This window comes from Glycine soja, chromosome 6, assembly GCF_004193775.1.
Source record: "Glycine soja cultivar W05 chromosome 6, ASM419377v2, whole genome shotgun sequence".
Taxonomy (NCBI): domain Eukaryota; kingdom Viridiplantae; phylum Streptophyta; class Magnoliopsida; order Fabales; family Fabaceae; genus Glycine; species Glycine soja.
In genome coordinates, this window is record NC_041007.1 from 23,343,059 (window position 1) to 23,364,226 (window position 21,168).

The 21,168-nt window shown below is 40.5% G+C and overlaps 1 protein-coding gene across 3 annotated transcripts in view; it reads right to left on the reverse strand.

Annotated features, from left to right (window-relative positions):
* Window positions 1–21,168, reverse strand: part of LOC114416719 (nuclear pore complex protein NUP1-like) — a 42,176-nt gene that overhangs the window by 12,883 nt on the left and 8,125 nt on the right. For all 3 annotated transcript variants that reach the window (XM_028381695.1, XM_028381696.1, XM_028381697.1), the window contains 3 exons: window positions 20,800–21,013; window positions 7,864–8,169; window positions 7,698–7,775 (listed from right to left, as the gene is read on the reverse strand). In XM_028381695.1, the coding sequence (XP_028237496.1) occupies window positions 7,698–7,775; window positions 7,864–8,169; window positions 20,800–21,013 (598 nt within the window). The remainder of the gene's footprint in view (window positions 1–7,697; window positions 7,776–7,863; window positions 8,170–20,799; window positions 21,014–21,168) is intronic.

Consider the following 21,168-nt stretch of genomic DNA (forward strand, 5'->3'; position numbering starts at 1 on the left):
TCATCTGCCCCTTGCTGAGATGCTCCCACTCTCTCTGCTGGGCTTCTAATGCTGTTGAAATCACCCACCAAACACCATAATCCGTTCGGATTTAGATTTTTGAGCTGTTTGAGAGATTCCCATAGTTCCCTCTTTTTCTGAATGTCACATGGGGCGTATAGATTAATTATGTGGAGTCTTTGGGCTTCATTGATCCATACTCCGTCTAACATGATGAACCCCGATCCTGATATCTTTGTTTCCAACTTAAATCTTTTACCATTCCATACACATAACAAACCACCTGCTGTATTTTCTGCAGGAATCGCTTCCCAACACACCTCATCGTCTCCCCATAGGATTTGACACAGTTTTTTGTCAACCTGCTCCCTTTTCGTCTCCTGTAGACATAAAAGGTCTACTTTATACTTTCTTACCAGCCTCCGAATTGCGCTCCATTTGACCCCCCTCCCCAGTCCACGAACATTGTATGATAGAATATTCATGGGACCCCGAACCTGTTGCCCAGCTTCTCTGCCTCTTTCAAGTCTCTGTCCTCCATGTTGCGCAGGCTTTGAATGAAACTGTTATGGTCAGTGTTGCAGGTAATTCCCAGCTGCTTCACCATGTTCCAATGGTCTTCAGCCTCCATAAGGAAATCAATGGGTTCCATGTTGTCAGTTGGTAGAGCCTCTTAAACTTTTGAGGTGGAGATGCTTCGTGAATATTGAGAAGAAATGCTTTGGGCTGCTGATGGAAGTTAGTGTCGTATGTCATAGGCTTCACGATGTCTCTATAATGGACCTTTTGCTTCCTACACCAGCTGCCTCTAGAATATACCTTCAAATCAGTACGGGGTGTGTAGTGATGGGGTGTGGCTTCTGCATTAGAGTTATCTGGTAGGCCTGCTTGTGGAGGCCCATTGTTGGCCTCAGGAGATGGAGGGGAGGGATTACTTTTGGTAGTTTCAGAAGGTTGATGGGGTTCGGGAGAAATGATTAAGTTTTCTGTTGGGCCGGAAACGAAGGTTGGAGTTATTGTTGGTGGGGTGTTATTAGCAAGGCCCAAGATAACAGGCCCAAATCCTTCCTTTGTAATAAGATCATCCCCGTCAATTTCTTCTGAACATTGGCCTTTCCTACGACTGCCATCGTCGTATGTGTTGTCGCCTTCCTGATATGCCAGTTGTGGGTCCCTACAAGTAGCGTGTCGGTGCTAGGGTTGGGGCCATGCATGGTCAACAGAGCCAGATGGCTGAGATACAAGTGTCGTAGGCTTCTCTGGAGGATCTCCCTGAGCTGTCTCCTTCGCTGGTCTGAGACTTTCCTCTTTGTCGCAAACAACCTCTGATCTCGGGATTGGGGAGTCTGCTGACACCTTCCATTTTTGACCTTGCACTTCTGGCACTTCTGAAAAAGTACTGTTGGTGGGTAACCTCGTATCTCGATTTTTACCCGCGGGTCCGACATCAATTGTCGGACTGTTGGATAATGTCGCGCCGGTTATGGGTGCTTCCCCCACCAGAACCGGCACCGTCGTACCCTACCAGTGTGGTGTCGGTGTCCGGGCCACTAGCAGGTTTCGGAATCATCCATTCTTCGTCGCCGTCGTATGAAGAGATCTCCTCTGACGAGCCGAGATTGCTACGGCTGTGACAGGTGCATACTCTGGTGTCGTTTGACGTCTCCTCGACGATGTGTACCTGGTAGGTTTCGCCGGTTTACCAGGTGCTGAAGAATGGGCTTCCACGGGGTCCTGATAAGTACTCTCGCTCGGTCCAACCTTCGGCGCTCCTCCACATCATCGTCAATGTCCACCAAGTCGCCGATCACGGATACTATCTTGCGGATGTTCTCGGTGTTCCAGGCTACTATCGGAATTCCCCAACACCTGACCCAGATTAACTGACAGTTGGTTCTGATGTTCGAATTCCATTTCTGCAGTGAGTAAAATGGCGTCGACCCGGATTGATGTTCTTCCTTCATCATTTCTGCCGCCCTACTATCGGTGAGCCCGAGGAGTAGGGTCATATCATCCCCAAGGTACTTGGGTACGACATCAGTACCCAGTTCCCAGGATATGTCATCCTCTACTATAAGGAAGCTCGAAACATCCTTCAGACGACCCACCCATGCGTCAGAGTACCACTGTTTTTGGCCTGCCGGTAAGTCAATGTGTGCAGATGATTGCGACCATGCTTGGTTGGAGCTTGCATTTGTCCCGTTTCGCCTCTGCGCAGAGTTACGAGGGTCGCTTCGGAGGACCTTCGCGTACGACGATTTTCGTACCTCTGGTTGAGGGTGTGAGTGGTGGCCTGTTAGCGTTGCTCCATTGTCTTCCTTTCTCTGAGGGTTGCCGCCTGCGGTAGTCCGTGCTAGTCCTCCTGTTTGTCTCATATATTTGGGAACGTTAACGAAAAGCTTCATACCTCCTACAACGATGTTGTCAAGTTGACTTTCTAGTCGTCGTACGTCAGAGACCCCCCTGAATCTCACAAATCCGAACCTCCTCCCCATTTTGTTGCGTTGTTTGGAGATAAAAATCTCCCTAACAGAAAAACAGAACTTGGAATTTAGTTCCCTTACATGCTAACAGAAAAGCTATTGGATGCAAATGGATTTTTAGAATAAAAGAAAATGTTGATAGTTCAATTAACAAGTTCAAAGCCAGATTGGTTGCTAAGGGTTTTCATCAAGTTCATGGTTTTGACTTTCATGAGACATTTCCTCCTATGGTTAAACCAGTTACAATTTGTGTTATTCTCACTATTGCTCTCTCTCAAGGTTGGGAGTTATTTCAGCTTGATGTCAACAATGCCTCTTCTCAAGGTTGGGAGTTATTCTCACTATTCTCACTGTTTTTATGACTCAACCTCTAGGTTGAGGTTGGAGGAAAATCATTGGTCTGTAAGCTGAATAGGGCTCTCTATGGGTTAAAGCAAGCTCCAAGGCAATGGTTGGACAGGTTAAAATCTACATTGAGTCAGCTTGGATTTGTGGGAAGCAAGTGTGGTCCTTCTTTGTTCATCTACACACATCAAAAGTATACTGTTTACATTTTAGTTTATGTGGATGATATCATCATCACGGGCAACTCTGTCTCCCTTATTCAGCAGCTGACTTCCAAATTAAATACAGCCTTCTTTCTCAAGCAGCTGGGTCACTTGGATTACTTCTCGGGGTTGGAAATCGAATATCTTCCTAACAACTCTATATTAATGACTCAAAGCATATGTGCGTGATTTGCTTCATAATACTCAAATGGCTAAGGCACACTCTATCTCCACTCCTATGGTTACCAACTGCAAATTGTCTAGACATGGTGCTGATTTATTTCATTAACCAACACTCTACAGATCAGTAGTGGGTGCCCTGCAATATGGTACTCTCACTAGACCTAAAATCAGCTTTGCTATTAATAAAATTTGTCAGTATATGGCTAGTCCCCTGGACTCTCATTGGGCTATGGTTAAAAGGATCTTGAGATATCTCAAGGGTACCTTGTCTCGTGGTTTACTTCTTCAGCCTGCTCCTGTTTCGAAACCTTTGGCCTTTTATGCTTTCTGTGATGCTGATTGGGCATAAAATGTTGATGATAGGCGATCCGCCTCAGGATCTGCCATTTTTCTTGGCTCAAACTTGATATCTTGGTGGTCTCGGAAGCAGAATGTCACAGCAAGATCCAGCATTGAAGCTGAATATCGCAGCCTGACTCAAACATGCACTGAGTTGATCTGGATTCAAACTCTTCTAACAGAGTTACATGTTTCTTTCAATACTCCTGTGCTTCATTGTGACAATCAAAGTGCTATATCCATAGCTCATAATTTGTATTCCATAGTCGCATGAAACATATGGAACTTGATGTGTTCTTTGTGAGAGAACAAGATTTGGCTAAGCAGCTTTCAGTTGAGGATCTTCCTACCTTAGATTAGTGGGCTAATGTCTTAACCAAACCTCTTTCCTCAACAAGATTTGAAGATCTGAGAGACAAACTCAATGTGAAGAGTTTTTCCTCTGAAAAATCTTCCCCTTGAGTTTAGGGGGGGTATTAGAATAAGTGTACGAAAATAATTGTTAAAAACAGTTTTGTAAGATCTGTTAGCTTGGGCTAACAGCACCGCTCTCACTAACAGAATTTTGTTACTTTGTTTGTGCTTAGACTCAAGGTCTAGAGGTTTATAAATACCTCTTGTAACTAACTTTGTAACTAACGTTTAGAATCAATAATATCAGTTTCTTCTTTTTCTGTTCTCAATGTTCTCTCTCTCTATCTCTCTCTGTGTTCTCTAACTCTGATAAAACAGAACATCCTTAGAGATGTAAACTCTTCCAGAAGATGACAAGCACTTTTAGCCTTTGTGAGAAGAGTAACCCAGAAACAAGCACTCTGGAGACTAAAATTGAGCTTGTGTGTATGATTTGGTCTTAGCAAAGGAAAACAGGCACACCCAAAGGTTTTAAGAAAGTGATAATCAGGTTCTTCATTGAACAAGGTAACAAAAGAAACAACAAATTTAAGAGTAGTAGTAGGTAGCCTGTTAATTCGGTAAACAACAGTAGTAAAGGCATAATCTCAAAACTATAGTGGTAAAGAAGCATGATGCAGCAAAGTTAAACCCAAATCAATTATGTGTTTGTGTTTTATCTCAACCACACCATTTTGATGATCAGTGTGAGGACAAATTAATCTATGAGAGATACCAAAGGAAGCTAGGAGATTAGAGAAGGATCTATATTCACCTCCCCAGTCTGACTGAATACTCTTGATCTTAGTATTAAGCTATAACTCAACCGTGGACTTGAAATTTTGGAAAACAGAGATGGTTTCAGCCTTGGACTTTATAGGAAAAATCCATGTGTACATAGAGAAAACATCAATGAAGGAAACATAATATGTATAACCAGCATATGAAGGAACATGTGAAGGTCCCCACAAGTCAGTGAAAATAAGTTCTAAAGGTGAATATACAGAAGTAGAATTGTGAGAAGGTAATCTATGAGCTCTACCCATACAACAAGAGGAACAAAATTTTGCGAAGCTTTTATTCTAATGGGAAATGTTACAATGATTAAGAACAATTTTCATAACATGATCATTTGGATGCCCTACCCTAGCATGCCAAAGATTAGCAACATTGGAAGAAGAAACAACAGATTTTGAGCTTATGTTAGAGCTATTATTGACATTAGCAGTTGAATAAGGGAGGTCAACATTTGTAACAGGGACAGAAGTAGACATCAACAGGAAAGGATTGCCTTGAAGTTGAAGAATGTGAAATGAGTAAAGGCCATCAACACCCACAACTCCTTCAAGGAGGACCTTATGTGTCTCCTGAGATTTGACAAGACAGATATGAGGATGAAATTCAAAAAACACAAAGTTATCTTTGGCAAACTAACTCACACTTAACAAATTTTTCGAAATAGAAGGAAGATGTAACAATTAGTTAAGTTTAAAGATTATACCAGTGTCATTAGGAGAAATAAAGGTTGATGAACCAGTTTTAGAGATACTTAAACCTTTACCATTGCCTGTGAAGATCTGATTTGGGCCATTAAAATGAGTGAACTACTTAATATTTTGAGAATTACCAGTAACATGAAAACTGACTCCAGAATCTAGTATCCAAGTAGAGCCAGTTGGACCAGTCCCATGAGAGGCCGAGTTCGTGAGCATGGCACTAGGTTGACTGAGACCCAAACCTGTTGACTTAGAATTACCAGTAACATGAAAATTGACTCCAGAATCTGGTATCCAAGTAGAGCCAGTTGGACCAGTCCCATGAGAGGCCGAGTTCGTGAGCATCGCACTAGGTGGAGGTTCTAGGTGGACTAGTAGAATAAGAAATAGGTTGCATCGTAGTAGGATCAAAAAAGGTCAAAGACTCATGTGGCTGAAAGCTAACATCAATCCTGAAATGACAAACATTAGCAGTGTGTCCATATTTAAGAAAATTTGGCACTGGAAGTTAGCAAACTGGCCACCACTGCGGCCTCTGCCGGAGCCAACACCACCGTGTCCAATACCCCGATCAGAAAAGGTACCACCACTCCCACCGCGACCATACAAGTCTCGATAACCACCATTTTTGTAGGTGTTTGGATGCGAATAACCTTGAGTGTAGTTTAGTGACACAAAATTGATTGTCTGAGCATCTCGATTGTAGCGTGTAAGGCAAATTTCATGACCACAGAGAAGAGCTTCAATTTCAACAATGGAGGGAATACACTTCTTACTCTCGATAATAGAGATGACAGCGCGTAATCAGACGATAACCCTTCAAGGAGCGCATCAACGTACTGCTCGTGATGAACAGGAACGCCTACACCAGCTAATTCATCAACGTAGCCTTTGATTTTGCGCAAGTATTCCTTAATCGATTATCAATCAAGACTGATTGCGCATGGCAGAACGAAGTTGTCGCGCACAAGATTTGGTGTGAAGGCTAAAGTATTCATGGATTTTGTCCCAAACTTGATACAAATGATTGGAACCAAGAACTCCTGACAGCACGGACTTCGAAAGTGTAGATTGTAGCCAAACAATAAGCGTTTGGTCTTGAACCTCCCAAGTTTCATACTCAGGGTTGACTCGACTAGCAATGTGATCGTCCTCAGTGAGGTAACGCAATGGAACGACGGGATTAACAACAAATCGTTGCAGCTTGTGTGATTTGATCATTGGCTCAACGTGTTGACGCTAGTGCAGGTAATTAGAATCAAGTTTCTTGGCAATCGAGTAGGAAAAAGATTGAGAAATGGAATTGGAAGGAGCAAAAGCCATGAACGCACAATAGAGAACCTTGTAGAAGAACTGTGCTTATGAAAAAATGACTCTAGATACAATTTTCAATAAACTAAGAGTGAGAGAGAAATCAAAAAAGGATATAACTTATATTATTGATCTGAAAAGTTAATTTGAGTTAGTTACAACTGAGGTATTTAAAGACCTCTGAACTAAGAAACAAACTATAACTAACTCTAACTAATCCTAACTAACTTCTAAGAGAATGTAACTACCTGGGTGCTGTTAGTGAAAAACTAACAGCCCTAACAATTTTTATACTGCTGACTAATACTAGATGGGTGCTGTTAGTGAAAAACTAACAGCCTTAACAATTTTTATACTAGATGGGTGCTGTTAGCAAGAGCTAACAGCCCTTACAATCATGAAACAAAACTGTTTTCACAGTCATGTATTTACATACTCCAATAAACTTCTACAAAACTCAGTTAAATAAAAAAAATAACACAGCAAATCCCATTTGCATGATGATGATAATTTCCAGGTCTCAAATGCCTTTAACTTGAGATGAGATTTTTCAATTTTTGGTATCAGCAGAGACACTAAACATCCGGATAACCAGATTATTAGGGAAGCAATCAAAGCCTCCAAAATAATAGAACGCCTAAGCATTACTTCTTTTGCCATACAAAAATAGAAATATAAAAGTCAAGGCAGCAGACATTTAGATTTTCGGCTTGCACAATCAAAAGTTGTATTAAGGTATGAACAGATGCAAAAATGCGAGATTAAAAAAATAAAAAAAAAAGATTCTTCTAAAACCATTCATTATTTAAATTTATGCATGCATAATAAGGGTCAACAGAGTGATTTACACTCAGTTATTCAGATTGTTAAAAGAATTGACGTATTACAAATTATAAGTTACAAGTCAAATACAATCATGAAAGGATAACATTACCGAAAGATACCTCCGGATACATAGTAGTATGTGATTGACGGACGGGAGTTGATGAAATCTGGCTGCTATCTCCTTTCATATGAATCAACTGGTGAAAAAGAAAAGAAAAAACATTACTAGCATGCATACAACTTGAAGGATTAAAGTACAAGACGGAAAACCAAAATAAAATATACCTTGGACTTGGACTTTGTTAAAAGAGTTCTGGAATAAGGAGTACGGGGGAAGTTATGAAGTCCATATCTGTTTCTCTGACTTTGTGGTGTTATGTAAGCATCCTGCACCACAGCACCCGGCCAACATGTTGACGATTTCTTTGATGGTGATGGATCATATGGTTTTATTGCAGCTTCATCACCATGCAACATAGTGCTTTCAACAGTATGAATCATGTTCTTAGAACAGGGACCTGCTTCTAATGCACGGGAATCCATATATGCTCTAGCAATCTCTATTGGTGAAGCACCAATTTCATCCTGACCCTGGAGAGTTGTTAATTTGATTATCATAGCAGTAAAATTACATATGACCCAAAATTGAGCATGTTCTACAATGCAAATAACTTATGAAGCTGGAGAGAACAAACCCTAACTGAATCACAAAGTAAAACTTACTTAATACACTAATACTCTCTGATATCAATCTGGGGATAGGGGAAGTATCAGTAAAAAAAATCCTATTTCAGCTCTCTAATTCTTAGGATATTTGTTTGAGAACAATTAGATTTTTTTCCTAAGATTTGGATGCATTATTTTTATAATTTCTTTCTTAAAAATTGAAGATTGTGTTTTACAGGTATTTTTTTTTTTGATCAGCAAAATTAATAATATATTGATAGAAGTACCAGAGGTACTAAATACATAGATTAGATCCCATACTCATGGTTCCAAAATAAAACTAATGTAGTTTGAGAAGGAACCATAGTATGGCTACATAAAAGGTATCTAATATCTGCTACAAATCCTACTCAGAGCTATTGAAAGCTAATACAAAAATCCCTCTCGGATGTGACTTGACCATTGGTAAAAGTAAAGTTTGAAATCTTTGTCCAAATTTGTGAGCCATGTCCAAGCTAAAAAAACTGCATCGTCGAAGAGCTTGCTACCGTTGAAAGATTCATTGGAGAAGATAATTCTGTTCCGCATCTTCCATATAGACCAAACAACAGCCATCCACCAAGTTTGCCACCTCTTGATTCTTATACCTTCCACTTGCACAAATGAATGCTGGAGAAAATGCTGAATAGGGTTGGAAGGAAACACGCTGGTGATGTTCATCCAGGATATAGTCTCCCACCAAATATATATTTAATCACAAAGTAAAATTACATATGCAAATAATTTATGATTCAATTAGGACAGCTGTGGTTTGTTATTTCTGTTAGAGCAGTAACTAACTTTGGTTAGTTAACTGCCTTAGGTTATGTGTAATCACATTTGTTCTCTCTATAAATAGAGAAACAGAATCAGTTTGTAACCAACCTTTCAATTCTGAATCAAAAATAATATCTTCCAGCTTTCTTCTTGTCTCTCAAACTCTATGATGGTATCCAGAGCTTGAAGTCTATCCATTGCAACTAATCAGAATTTCGCTTCATAATCAGAGCTTGAAGTCTATCCATTCCTTCTTTTTTTTTTTTATCAGCAAAGATATGTATTTATATATAGATAAAAGAGTACCAGAGGTACTGAAATACATATAGGTAGATGGCCGTGCAAATGGTTCCAAAACAGACTAAATAGAGTCTATGAAGGAACCAAGCAGGCTACAAAATGATAGGAAATGCTACTAATGTAAGTGTCTTTTCATTATTAATACAAAAACCCTTCTCTAATGTTACTAGACCACTGATTGAAAGGTAGTGAGAAGTCCTTCTCCAAGTTGGATAACCATGTCCACAATAGGAAAGCTGCGTCGTCAATCACTTTGTTGGCGTCGAAGGAGTCATTAGAGAATATAATCTTATTCCTCTTCTGCCAAATACTCCAAGTTACTGCCGGCCACCAGCATCTCCATCTAGTAGTTCGTATCCCCCCAGCCATTATCAACCCATGTTGGAGGAAATGTTGCTTTGGATCATTCGGGAAAACTGCAGAGATGTTCAGCCATGATACTGATTCCCACCAGATAGGAATGATTTTCCTGCAATGAAAGAACAAGTGTCCTGCATCCTCTTCCATATTTCTGCAAAATGGACAGCTCCTATCCATGACCTCTATTTGTGTCCTATGCAAATTTATTTTAGTAGGCAGCCTGTTTCTGAGTAATCTCCACGCAAATACTGCATATTTAGATGGCACCTTTAGTTTCCACAGCTCCTCAAAGTTGGATGATTCTAACTTCCTACTATGGAGGCAACAGGTAGAACCTGTCACCAAGGCTCATAAACTTCAGTGTTTTGTGGCAAGTCCTCAGATCCCAATGCGCTTTCTCATAGAGGCAGATTGTGAAGTTGGAAATAAAAATCCAGCATACACCGATTGGGAACAACAAGATCAGATTCTTTTATCGTGGCTTCAATCAACTCTTTCAGTTTCCATCCTATCTCGAATTGTCAAATGTGTTCATTCATATCAGCTTTGGGAGCAGATCCATGAGTATTTTCAAAAGCAAACACGTGCAAAAGCTAGGATTCTTCGAACAAAACTCAAAACTACAATGCTTGAGCACAAAACAATGCGCGAGTTTTTTTGCGCATCAAATGCATAGTCAATGCGCTTGGATCGTGTGGAGATTCTATTCTTCCACATGAACATCTTGACGGGATTCTTAAAGGCCTACCAAAGGAGTACGGTCCAGTGATCGAAAGTATGTTTGAACCGCTTTCGATTGGAGAAGTAGAGGCACTGCTGCTCGTACATGAGGCACGCATGAAAAAATTTCAGAAGCGCTTCGCTGATTCACCATCGGTTAATGTTGCTCAAGTTTACAATTCATCTTCGAATCTTACAATTCATCCTCGAATAATTTCAGTTCACAAAATCGATCCAATTATTCTGGAAATCGTGGTGACTTCAATCGTGGCAGTGGCTACATTCATGGAGGCAATGATTTTGACCACAGCGGTGGCTACAGTCGAGGAGGCAATGGCTTTGGCCGTGCTGGAGGTCGTCGTGGAGGCGGCAGAGGCTGCGGTCATTATGCAAATTTTTAGTGCTAAGTTTGCTTCAAATTGGGTCACACAGCAGCAGTGTCATTTTTGCAATGACTCTGATTTTCAGCCAAACGCATCTCTCATGCAGATGGAACCAGTGTTTCAAAGCAATTCTTCAAACACCTTTGGTTCAGAACAGAATCAGGGAACTAATACTCACAAAGACTCCCAACCTAGTGCAATGCTAGTTGATTCTGAAAATCAAGATCCTAACTCTACTACTTGGATACCTGATTCGGGTGCATCATTCCACGTAACTGGAGAGTCTCAAAACATCCAGCAGCTTGGTCCATTTGAGGGACCAGATCAAATATACATAGATAATGGCCAAGGCCTTTCTATTAAGTCTTCTGGTTACACAAAGTTTGTTTCCCCTATTAATCCTAGAGTCAGTCTGTCCTTAAAACAATATTACATGTACCTACCATCACTAAAAACTTAATCAGTGTCAGCAAATTTTCTAAATTTTCTTTGAATTTTATCCTAATCATTGTGTTGTGAAATCACAGGGAACCAATGAAGTCCTACTTCAAGGTTCACTGGGTCCTGATGGCCTCTACATATTTTCACATCTTGCACTCAGATTCTACCTCAGCCACCTGCTTACTTTCAAGTTCCAGTGTCGATTCTGCTGTTTTTTTTTTTTTTTTGGTCAGCAAAGATAATATATTATATATAGAAAGAGTACCAGAGGTACTGGAATACATAAGGGGGTAGCCATGGTAATGGTTCCATAATCAGACAGAATAGTCTGAGAAGGAACCACTCTATAGGACCCAAAGAAAAAACATAGATAATGGCTAAAGTAAACCTCTAGTAGTACAAAAAGATTGTCTAATATTGCTGGACCAGTAATTAAAATGTTCTGTGAAGCCTTTCTCATAATTCCTAAGCCAGGTCCAAAGAATGAAAATTGCATCTTCAAAGACTTTGTTTGCATCGAAAGAGGCATTAGAGAATACTATGCTATTCCTTGTCTTCCAAATGGACCAGGTTAGGGCCAGCCACCAGCACTGCCACCTATTGCTCCTAACACCATCAACTTGGAGTCCCATATGTTGATTGAAATTCATTTTTGGGGTGAGGGGAGCAGCTCCTTTTATATTTATCCATGACATAGCTTCGCACCATAAAGGTTGAATTTTTGAGCAATGGAAAAATAGGTGTCCTGCGTTCTCTTCTTCAACTCTGCATAAAGGGCATGAGGTGTCAGCAACCTGCACTTGCCTTCACTGTAACTGATGTCTTGTCGGAAGTCTATCCCTAATAAGTCTCCAAGCAAAAATTGCTATTTTGCTTGGAACCTTTATACTCCATAATTTGGCAAAACAATCCTCTTGAGTTACTGCTGCTGCTCCTTCCATCAGTACCTTGTAGGCACTGTTTGCTGTGTATTGACCTGTAGGATTAGCTGTCCATTCCCACACATCAGGTCCTTGGTGTGGAAAGATCATATCCTGAATCTCGTTGAGGAAGACAGCTGCTGAATCAATTTCATCATCAAAACATAGCCTTCTCAAAGTAAAGTTCCATTCCCACCCATTATCTTTGAGGCTTCCCATCTGTTGGATGAAATTCTGCTGCTGTAAGGAAATTGAATACAACCTGGGGAATTTTTCTGCCAGAGACATTTCCCCACATACCCACTTATCCTCCCAAAATTTAGTTTGTTCCCCACAGCCCACCTTCCACCTCATACCACTATTAATAATCTGCCCCTGAGGGGAGTGAATGAGGGTCTTCTTCAAGTCTCTCCACCAAACTGATTCTAAACCTGGTCTATCTGCTGCCAACATGCCCTGCCATCCGCCATACTTAGACTGCACCACTCTAGCCCAAAGTTCTCCTTTGTTTTGCATCAGACCCCACCTCCATTTACCAAGCAATGCTATATTGAAATTGGTGATATCCTTGATGTCCAGACCTCCATGTTCTTTAGGTGATGTCACCGTGTCCCACCTAATCCATGCGATCTTATTTTGATCAAGCCCTCCTCCCCAAAGAAACCTTCGCTGCAGTCTCACCAGTTTGTCCACCACTAATTTAGGTGCCCTGAAAAAAGAGAAGAAATATAAAGGAATGGATGTTAGCACAGATTTGAATAAAGTCACTCTCCCCCCCCATGGAAATGTGTTTTTGTTGCCACTTCGCTAGCTTTCTCTCACATGTGCGTATAATGGGATCCCACATCCGACCTCTCCTTGGATTTTCCCCTAATGGTATACCCAGGTAGACTAAGGGGAACGTCATCAATCCGCAATGTAAAAAAGTGGCTGCATGTTGCTTCCATTGCTGTGATTGACCGAAGGCACCAACACTACTCTTTGCAAAATTTATTTTTAAACCTGAAGCAAGTTCAAAAGATCTAAGGATTGTTTTAACTGGCATTAGATTCTCCGTAACCGCCTCCCCAAAAAATATTGTATCATCAGCATACTGTAGGATGCTAATAGTCACATTGTTTGTACCAGATTTGAATAAAGTCACTCTCCCCCCCATGGAAATGTGTTTTTGTTGCCACTTCGCTAGCTTTCTCTCACATGTGCGTATAATGGGATCCCACATCCGACCTCTCCTTGGATTTGCCCCTAATGGTATACCCAGGTAGACTAAGGGGAACGTCATCAATCCGCAATGTAAAAAAGTGGCTGCATGTTGCTTCCATTGCTGTGATTGACCGAAGGCACCAACACTACTCTTTGCAAAATTTATTTTTAAACCTGAAGCAAGTTCAAAAGATCTAAGGATTGTTTTAACTGGCATTAGATTCTCCGTAACCGCCTCCCCAAAAAATATTGTATCATCAGCATACTGTAGGATGCTAATAGTCACATTGTTTGTACCAACTTGGAAGCCCTTGTAGATATTCTCTTCCTCAGCCCTCCTGATCAGCCCATTGAGACCTTCAGCCACGACATTGAACAAGAAAGGTGCCAATGGATCACCTTGTCTAAGACCCCTTTTGGGGAGAAATTCCTCCGTAGGGCTTCCGTTCACCAAAATTGAGATAGATGCTGACTTCAAACAGCCCTCAATCCATTGAACCCACTTAGAGCAAAAACCTGTTTTTTCCAACATATATAATACAAAATCCCAAGAGACCGAGTCGTATGCCTTCTCGAAATCTACTTTAAATACAAGGCATGACTTGTTGCTTCTTTTTGCATCTTCAATCACTTCATTTGCAATAAGAGCATTGTGTAGTAGATGCCTTCCTTCAATGAAGGCAGATTGTGTCTCATGTATGATGAGATGCATCACCCTCTTCATTCTGTTGGCCAGCACTTTTGATACTATCTTATAAATGCATCCTATTAAGGATATTGGCCTGTAGTCATTCAAAAACTGTGGATCTGCCACCTTGGGAATCAAAGTTATGAAGGACGCATTACACCCCTTAGGAATGACTCCATTAACATAAAACTCATCAAGAAAACGCAGGATTTCAGGCTTCATAAGCTGCCAAAACTGTTTTATAAACTTAAAATTCAGACCATCCGGGCCTGGAGACTTGTCACTCCCACATTCCCAAACAGCGGTTTTTACTTCTTCCCAAACATTCTCACAAAGGCTACAAGTGTCTCTCTCCTAATGGCAAATTTTTTTTTTTTTTTTGCACAGCAAAAATCAAATATTATATATGAACTTCAGTACTAGGTGTACTGAAAATATAGATATGAATACAAGGCATAAAAAGCCTAAACCCCACGAGGGAGAATCGATAGATAGGACGAAATACAAAGCCAACCCAACCCCTTTAGGAAAAAGCCTCCTTCAGATTAGTTGACCAGAAATTAAAGTGCAATTGGAAACCCTTCTCCACACACTTAAGCCAGGACCAGGTGTGGAATAAAGCCTCATCCATGACCATTTCTGGATTGAAAGGCTGATTATTGAAAATCATGCCATTTCTGTGGTGCCAAATGGACAATGACAGAGCTATCCAGAGAAATTCCCATCTCTTGACTATGCTGCTTGGTCTATTCCATTGAGAGAATTGAAGAAAATGATTGTTTGGGTCAGTGGAGAGAGGACCCACTCTATTAACCCATCTCATAGGCTCCCACCAGAGACTCCTAGTCTTGGAACAGTTGAAAAAAAGATGATTGACAGATTCTTCATCAAGGTCACATAAAGGACAGCTATAAGAATGCAGAGTCACTTGCCTCCTTCTGAGATTATCCCTAGTAGGGAGCCTGTTCTTGAATAATCTCCATGAAAAAGCACTAGCTCTAGGGGGAATTTTCAGGCTCCACATGAGCTTAAGAACCCTGTCCTCATTAGCATTATCATGAGCCTCCTGCAGCATTTTATAAGCAGACTTTGTGGAATATAGGTCATTAGGATCAGGCTTCCAGCAAAGGAAATCCCTGCTGGAATGATTGATGTTGCCTGACTCAATGTCAGCTAGGAAGTCAGCTACCATGTCAATTTCATAGTCAAAAAAGTTCCTTCTCCATGTTAGCTTCCATTCCCATCTCTCTTCCACAAAATTCCCCATAGAATTGATTGAAGAGGTCTGCTGATTGCTTATTAAAAAAAGAGTAGGATATTTTGTTTGAAGATTATAATTATCCCCCAGCCATTTGTCCTTCCAGAAACTGATTTTGGTGCCACAACCCACTCTCCACTTGAGGTTATCAACAAAACAGTTGTTGTGCTGCTGCTGGAAGATAGCCTTTAAGTCTTGCCACCATTGAGAGTGGAATTTACTCTTACCACCAGAGATCATCTCTTTCCACCCACCATATTTGGAGATTAAAATTCTAGCCTAGGGCTGGTTCTGGTTATTGGCCAGCTCCCACCCCCATTTGCCAAGTAAAGCCTCATTAAAGATGGATAAATCTTTGATCCCAAGGCCCCCTTTGTTCTTGGGGAGACAAACTGAACCCCATTTTACCCGAGAAATCTTGCTGGCCTCTTGCTGACCTCCCCACAGAAATTTTCTCTGGATGGAGACAATCTTGTGCACCACTTTTTTGGGAATCTTGAAAAATGAAAGAAGATAGATAGGTAAGGCAGCTAAAACTGAGTTAATGAGAGTGATTCTGCCCCCCATATATAGGCTTCTTTGCTTCCACTTTGCAAGTTTATCTTCAAACTTCCTTATAATAGGCTGCCACACACTCCAGCTCTTCGAGGACACCCCTAGAGGAATTCCGAGATAAGAAAAAGGAAAATCCATGTGACTGCAGTTAAGGAATTGAGCTGCAGCCCTGCACCAACTTCCAGATTTGCCCAGACAGCCAAGCTGGCTTTTAGAATAATTAATCTTGAGGCCAGAAACGTTTTCAAAGCATCTCAGAATGCATTTTAAAGATCTAACATTTTGCTGAGTGGGATCTCCAAAAAACAGGGTATCATCAGCATATTGGAGGATGTTCACTTCATCTTTTAAAATTCCAACTCTATAGCTGCTGAATAGATTCTTGGACACAGCTGATCTCATCAAACCTGCGAGGCCTTCCGCTACAATATTGAAGAGAAGGGGTGTAAGGGGATCACCTTGCCTTAGACCTCTCTTAGGAGCAAATTCCTTGGAAGGACTTCCATTAATTAAAATGGATATGGTTGCTGTAGACAGACAACCATTAATCCATTTCCTCCACCTATCACAAAAGCCCATCCTCATGAGCATGTAGTCGAGAAAGCCCCATGAAACCGAGTCATACGCCTTTTCAAAATCCGCTTTGAAAACCAAGCAAGGTTTATTTCTAGCCTTAGCCTCAGCTATAACCTCATTAGCAATCAAGACACCATGCAGAATGTGTCTTCCTCTCATGAAAGTTGTCTGTCTATCATCTATAAGGTGAGGAAGAACAAGGGCCAGCCTCTCGGCCAGAACTTTAGCCACGATTTTATAGACGCACCCTATGAGGGAGATGGGTCTATAATCATTAAAAGATTGAGGATCATTAATCTTTGGGATGAGGGCTATGAATGAAGCATTAGTTCCTTTGGGGAAGTAACCATTGATGTAGAATTCATCCATAAACCTGATGAAGTCAGGTTTCAGGATCTCCCAAAAATGCTTAATGAAGTTGAAATTTAGCCCATCCGGACCAGGGCTTTTGTTCCCCCCACAGTCCCAAACTGCTGATTTGATCTCCACTTCAGAAAATCTAGTCACAAGGCTTTCTTTATCTCTTGAATCAAGAGTAGAGAACTAGACACCATCAAGGGTTGGTCTTCTAGGAGCTTCCTCTGAAAATCTGTCCTTGAAATAAAGGATAGCTGCATTTTTAACAGTGCAGGGTTCGTGAACCCACACACCATCTATGAAGATACCTTGGATGGCATTTTTTCTCCTTCTATGGTTGATCAATCTGTGAAAATAAGTAGAGTTGATGTCCCCTTCTTTTAACCACTTTACTCTAGCCTTTTGTCTTAGCATAGATTCATAAGCATAAGCTGCATCCCACAATTGACCTTGAAGGGATTTCTTAAGAATCAATTCCTCCTGAGATGGAGCTCTATCAATTAGGCCAGTCTCCAAATCATTCAGCTCCTTTTTAATATTCTGGACTTTTCTAGCATTAGCTTCCCCATTTGTCAAACTCCAGCTCTTAATACTCTGCTTAAGGTGTTTTATTTTGTGATTCAGGACAAAGCCTCCCCAACCAGGAGGGTGGTAATTGCCCCATTTCTGCTCCACTAGCTGCTGGAACCCCTTGTCCTTCAACCACCAATCCATAACCTTAAAAGATTTTGGCCCCAATCAATGTTCTTTGACTTCAAGAGAATAGGGCAGTGATCAGAAAAATCCCTATCAAGCACAAACTGAGTTGAATCTGGCCATTGCAGAAACCACTCATCAGATAAGAGGAACCTGTCCAATCTGCTCATGGCACTGCCATTGGGTCTGAACCAAGTGAATTTCCTTCCAATGGATCTAACCTCCTCTAATGCCATCTCTGAAATCCAAGAATTGAATTCAGAAATGCTGGGGTCAGGACCCACAAACTGAGCTGCACTCACTCTCTCATCTTGGTGTCTTATAGAGTTGAAATCACCTACTACACACCATAGACCTTCTTGAGAGGATGTCTTCAGCTGCAGAATTTCATCCCATTGCTGTCTCTTCCTATGGATGTCACACGGAGCATACACATTGATAATGGAGACCCTCTTATTGTCTTTGATCCACATTCCTTCCAACAAAATAAATCCTGCCCCCACTACCTTTCTATCAACTGAAAAAGAATCATTATTCCAGATGCAGAGGAGGCCACCGGCAGCATTAATTGAAGGGGCACATTCCGAAGCAACATTACAGTCAGCCCATAAATACTAACAAGTCCTCCTATCAATGGCTTCCATTTTTGTTTCTTGGATACATAGAATATCAAGATTGTTGGTCAAGGTCAGTTTTCTGATAGCTGACCACTTGACTCCACTACCCAGCCCTCTAGAATTAAAGGATAGAATATTCATGAGTCAATCTTATCCTTTCCCATCACAGCTGTTACCTCTGCTGTATGTTCACTAGCAACCTTAGCAGTCTTCATGTTTACAGAACTGTGTTTATGCTCTTCAAAAGAAAGGCCCAAATTATATGTTTCCAAAGATGTTATCTTCAATGAGCTTAAATATCCTTTCAATGATCCTTTTCCACCTTTATCTAACTGTCACTTCTTCTAAGAGTGATTTTCTACCTACTGCTCATATTCCTCTTGTCTTACCTTCCCATAATGAACTCACTCATTCTTCTCAACATGCCAAAACTAATTTTACTTCTGTAAGTGCTGATCCCTCTAGATCCCTTAATACTGAATTCCCTAATTCTCAAAATGTCACATCACTTCTCCTCTTTCAAATGCTGAACCAAATTTTGTTACTAATGAACACTCTAACACAGTTTTTGACTAACAAAAATCCAAGTGCATTGTCTGGTACCTCTTCTTCTCAGTCTCACACTGTCAGTTCTCCTTATAATCCTGTTCTTCCCTCTCAAAATGTCCATCCTGTGCAAACCAGATCCAAGTCTGGAATTCATCAATCTAGGCTGCATCCTTCACTGTTTTTGGCACATTGTGAACCTAAGACTGTTGAAGAGGCTCTTGCTGACCCTCAATGATTTGCTGCTATGAAACAAGAGTATGAGGCTCATCTTAACAATAAAACATGGGATCTTGTTCCTCTTCCCAAATACAGACAAATTGTGGGTTGTAAGTGGGTCTTCAGAATTAAGGAGAATGTTGATAGGACTGTTAACAGGTTCAAGGCTAGGTTAGTGGCTAAAGGATTTCATCAGATTGCTGGTTGTGACTTTAATGAAACCTTTTCTCCTGTAATAAAACCTATTACAATCAGGTTGGTTATCACTCTTGCTCTCACTAATAAATGGGATTTGTTCCAGTTAGATGCCAACAATGTCTTTTTAAATGGCCATCTTGAAGAGACTATCTACATGCAGCAGCCACAAGGCTTCGAAAGTTCAAATAGAACCTTGGTTTGCAAGCTACAAAAGGCTTTTTATGGCCTTAAACAGGCCCCAAGACAGTGGTTTGATAGGCTCAAAGGAACTCTTTTACAGCTTCGGTTTGTGGCCAGCAAGTGAGATCCTTCGTTGTTTGTTTATAAAAACAAAGGACATATTATCTACATTCTTGTTTATGTAGATGATATTATTATCACTGGTACCTCCAATGTTGTAATTCAGCAACTCACCACTAAGCTGCATTCCAATTTTTCTCTTAAACAATTTGGTAAACTTGACTATTTTCTTGGTATTGAAATTAAATCAGTGGCTGATGGGACTATTCTACTGACTCAAAGCAAATATATCAGAGATTTGCTTCAAAAACCCAAAATGGCAAAAGCACAGCCTATTTCTTCCCCTATGACTGCTAATTTCAAGTTAAACAAAGCTGGCTCCGATTTATTCAATGATCCATCTCTCTATAGGTCTGTTGTTGGTGCTCTTCAATACACAACCATTACAAGTCCTGAGTTAAGCTATGCTGTGAACAAGGTCTGTCAGTTCATGGCTAATCCTATGGACCCTCACTGAACAGCTGTTAAACGCATTCTAAGGTACCTTAAAGGCTCTATTCATCATGGTTTGCATTTCAAGGCTGCTCCTTCCTCTCAGCCTTTTACTATCAAAGCCCTCTATGATGCTGATTGGGCCTCGGATCCAGATGATAGAAGGTCTACCTCTGGTGCAGTGATTTATTTTGGTCCTAATTTGGTCTCATGGTGGTCCAAGAAACAACAAATTGTGGCTAGATCTTCCACTGAAGCTGAATACAGGAGCTTGGCTCAAGCCACGACTGAAGTTACATGGATTCAAACTCTTTTAACAGAATTATCTGTTCCGTTTTAGACCCCAGAGATTTACTGTGACAACCAAAGTGCAGTGGCTATCAGTCAAAATCCAATCCTTCATTCCCGGGTCGATATCAAAGAGTATTAGTGTATTAAGTAAGTTTTACTTTGTGATTCAGTTAGGGTAGCTGTTAGAACAGTTATGATTCAATTAGGACAGTTGTGGTTTGTTATTTCTATTAGTTTGTTAGAAGCTGTTAATTCTGTTAGAGCAATAACTAACTTTGGTTAGTTAACTGCCTTAGTTAGGTTATGTGTAATCGTATTTGTTCTCTCTATAAATAGAGAAACGGAATCAGTTTGTAACCATCCTTTCAATTCTGAATCAACAATAATATCTTCCAGCTTTCTTCTTTTCTCTCTCAAACTCTGAGAGAAATACAACAGCCATGAAGATGAAGAATATAATGAAAGTGTAACCCTCCTAAGTATTCAAGAGAACTTGGAAAAATATAAATAAACACTCTTATGTTAAAAAGCTAAATATGATATTGTAAGTATACCAAATGTTAAAATGCCACTAGAACCAGAGAAGAAAACAGAAAAAAGGTACAATTGGACAATTCAATAACAAAATTAGCAAGAGGTGTTGAGGTTCATTGTTCAAACAACAAGTTGCAATACTCACCTTTGACAGACCAAGAGGTGTTGAGGTTCCCCATATGGCCCCAGTTGACTCTTCAAGCCTTTGCTCATTTGAAACTTTCGGAAGTCCACGTGTCATCGCAAGCCCCTCATCATCTTTCCTAGAACTCAAATTTGTAATTTCCTTTCCTTGTTCAACATTAGAAAGGTCCATCACCCTTGAATTTAGTACCGCCACTAAACGATCAAATTCAACTCTACATGAAGGGATTGAAGATTTTTAGATAAGGTACATCAATAAATAACAAAAAAAATAGTTTTCTTCACTAAGGGTATGCTTGGAAAGGAAAGGAAGGGAGGGTAAACTTTTCATTTCTTAAGTAAATATTCTTCTATTAGAAAATAAAAACAA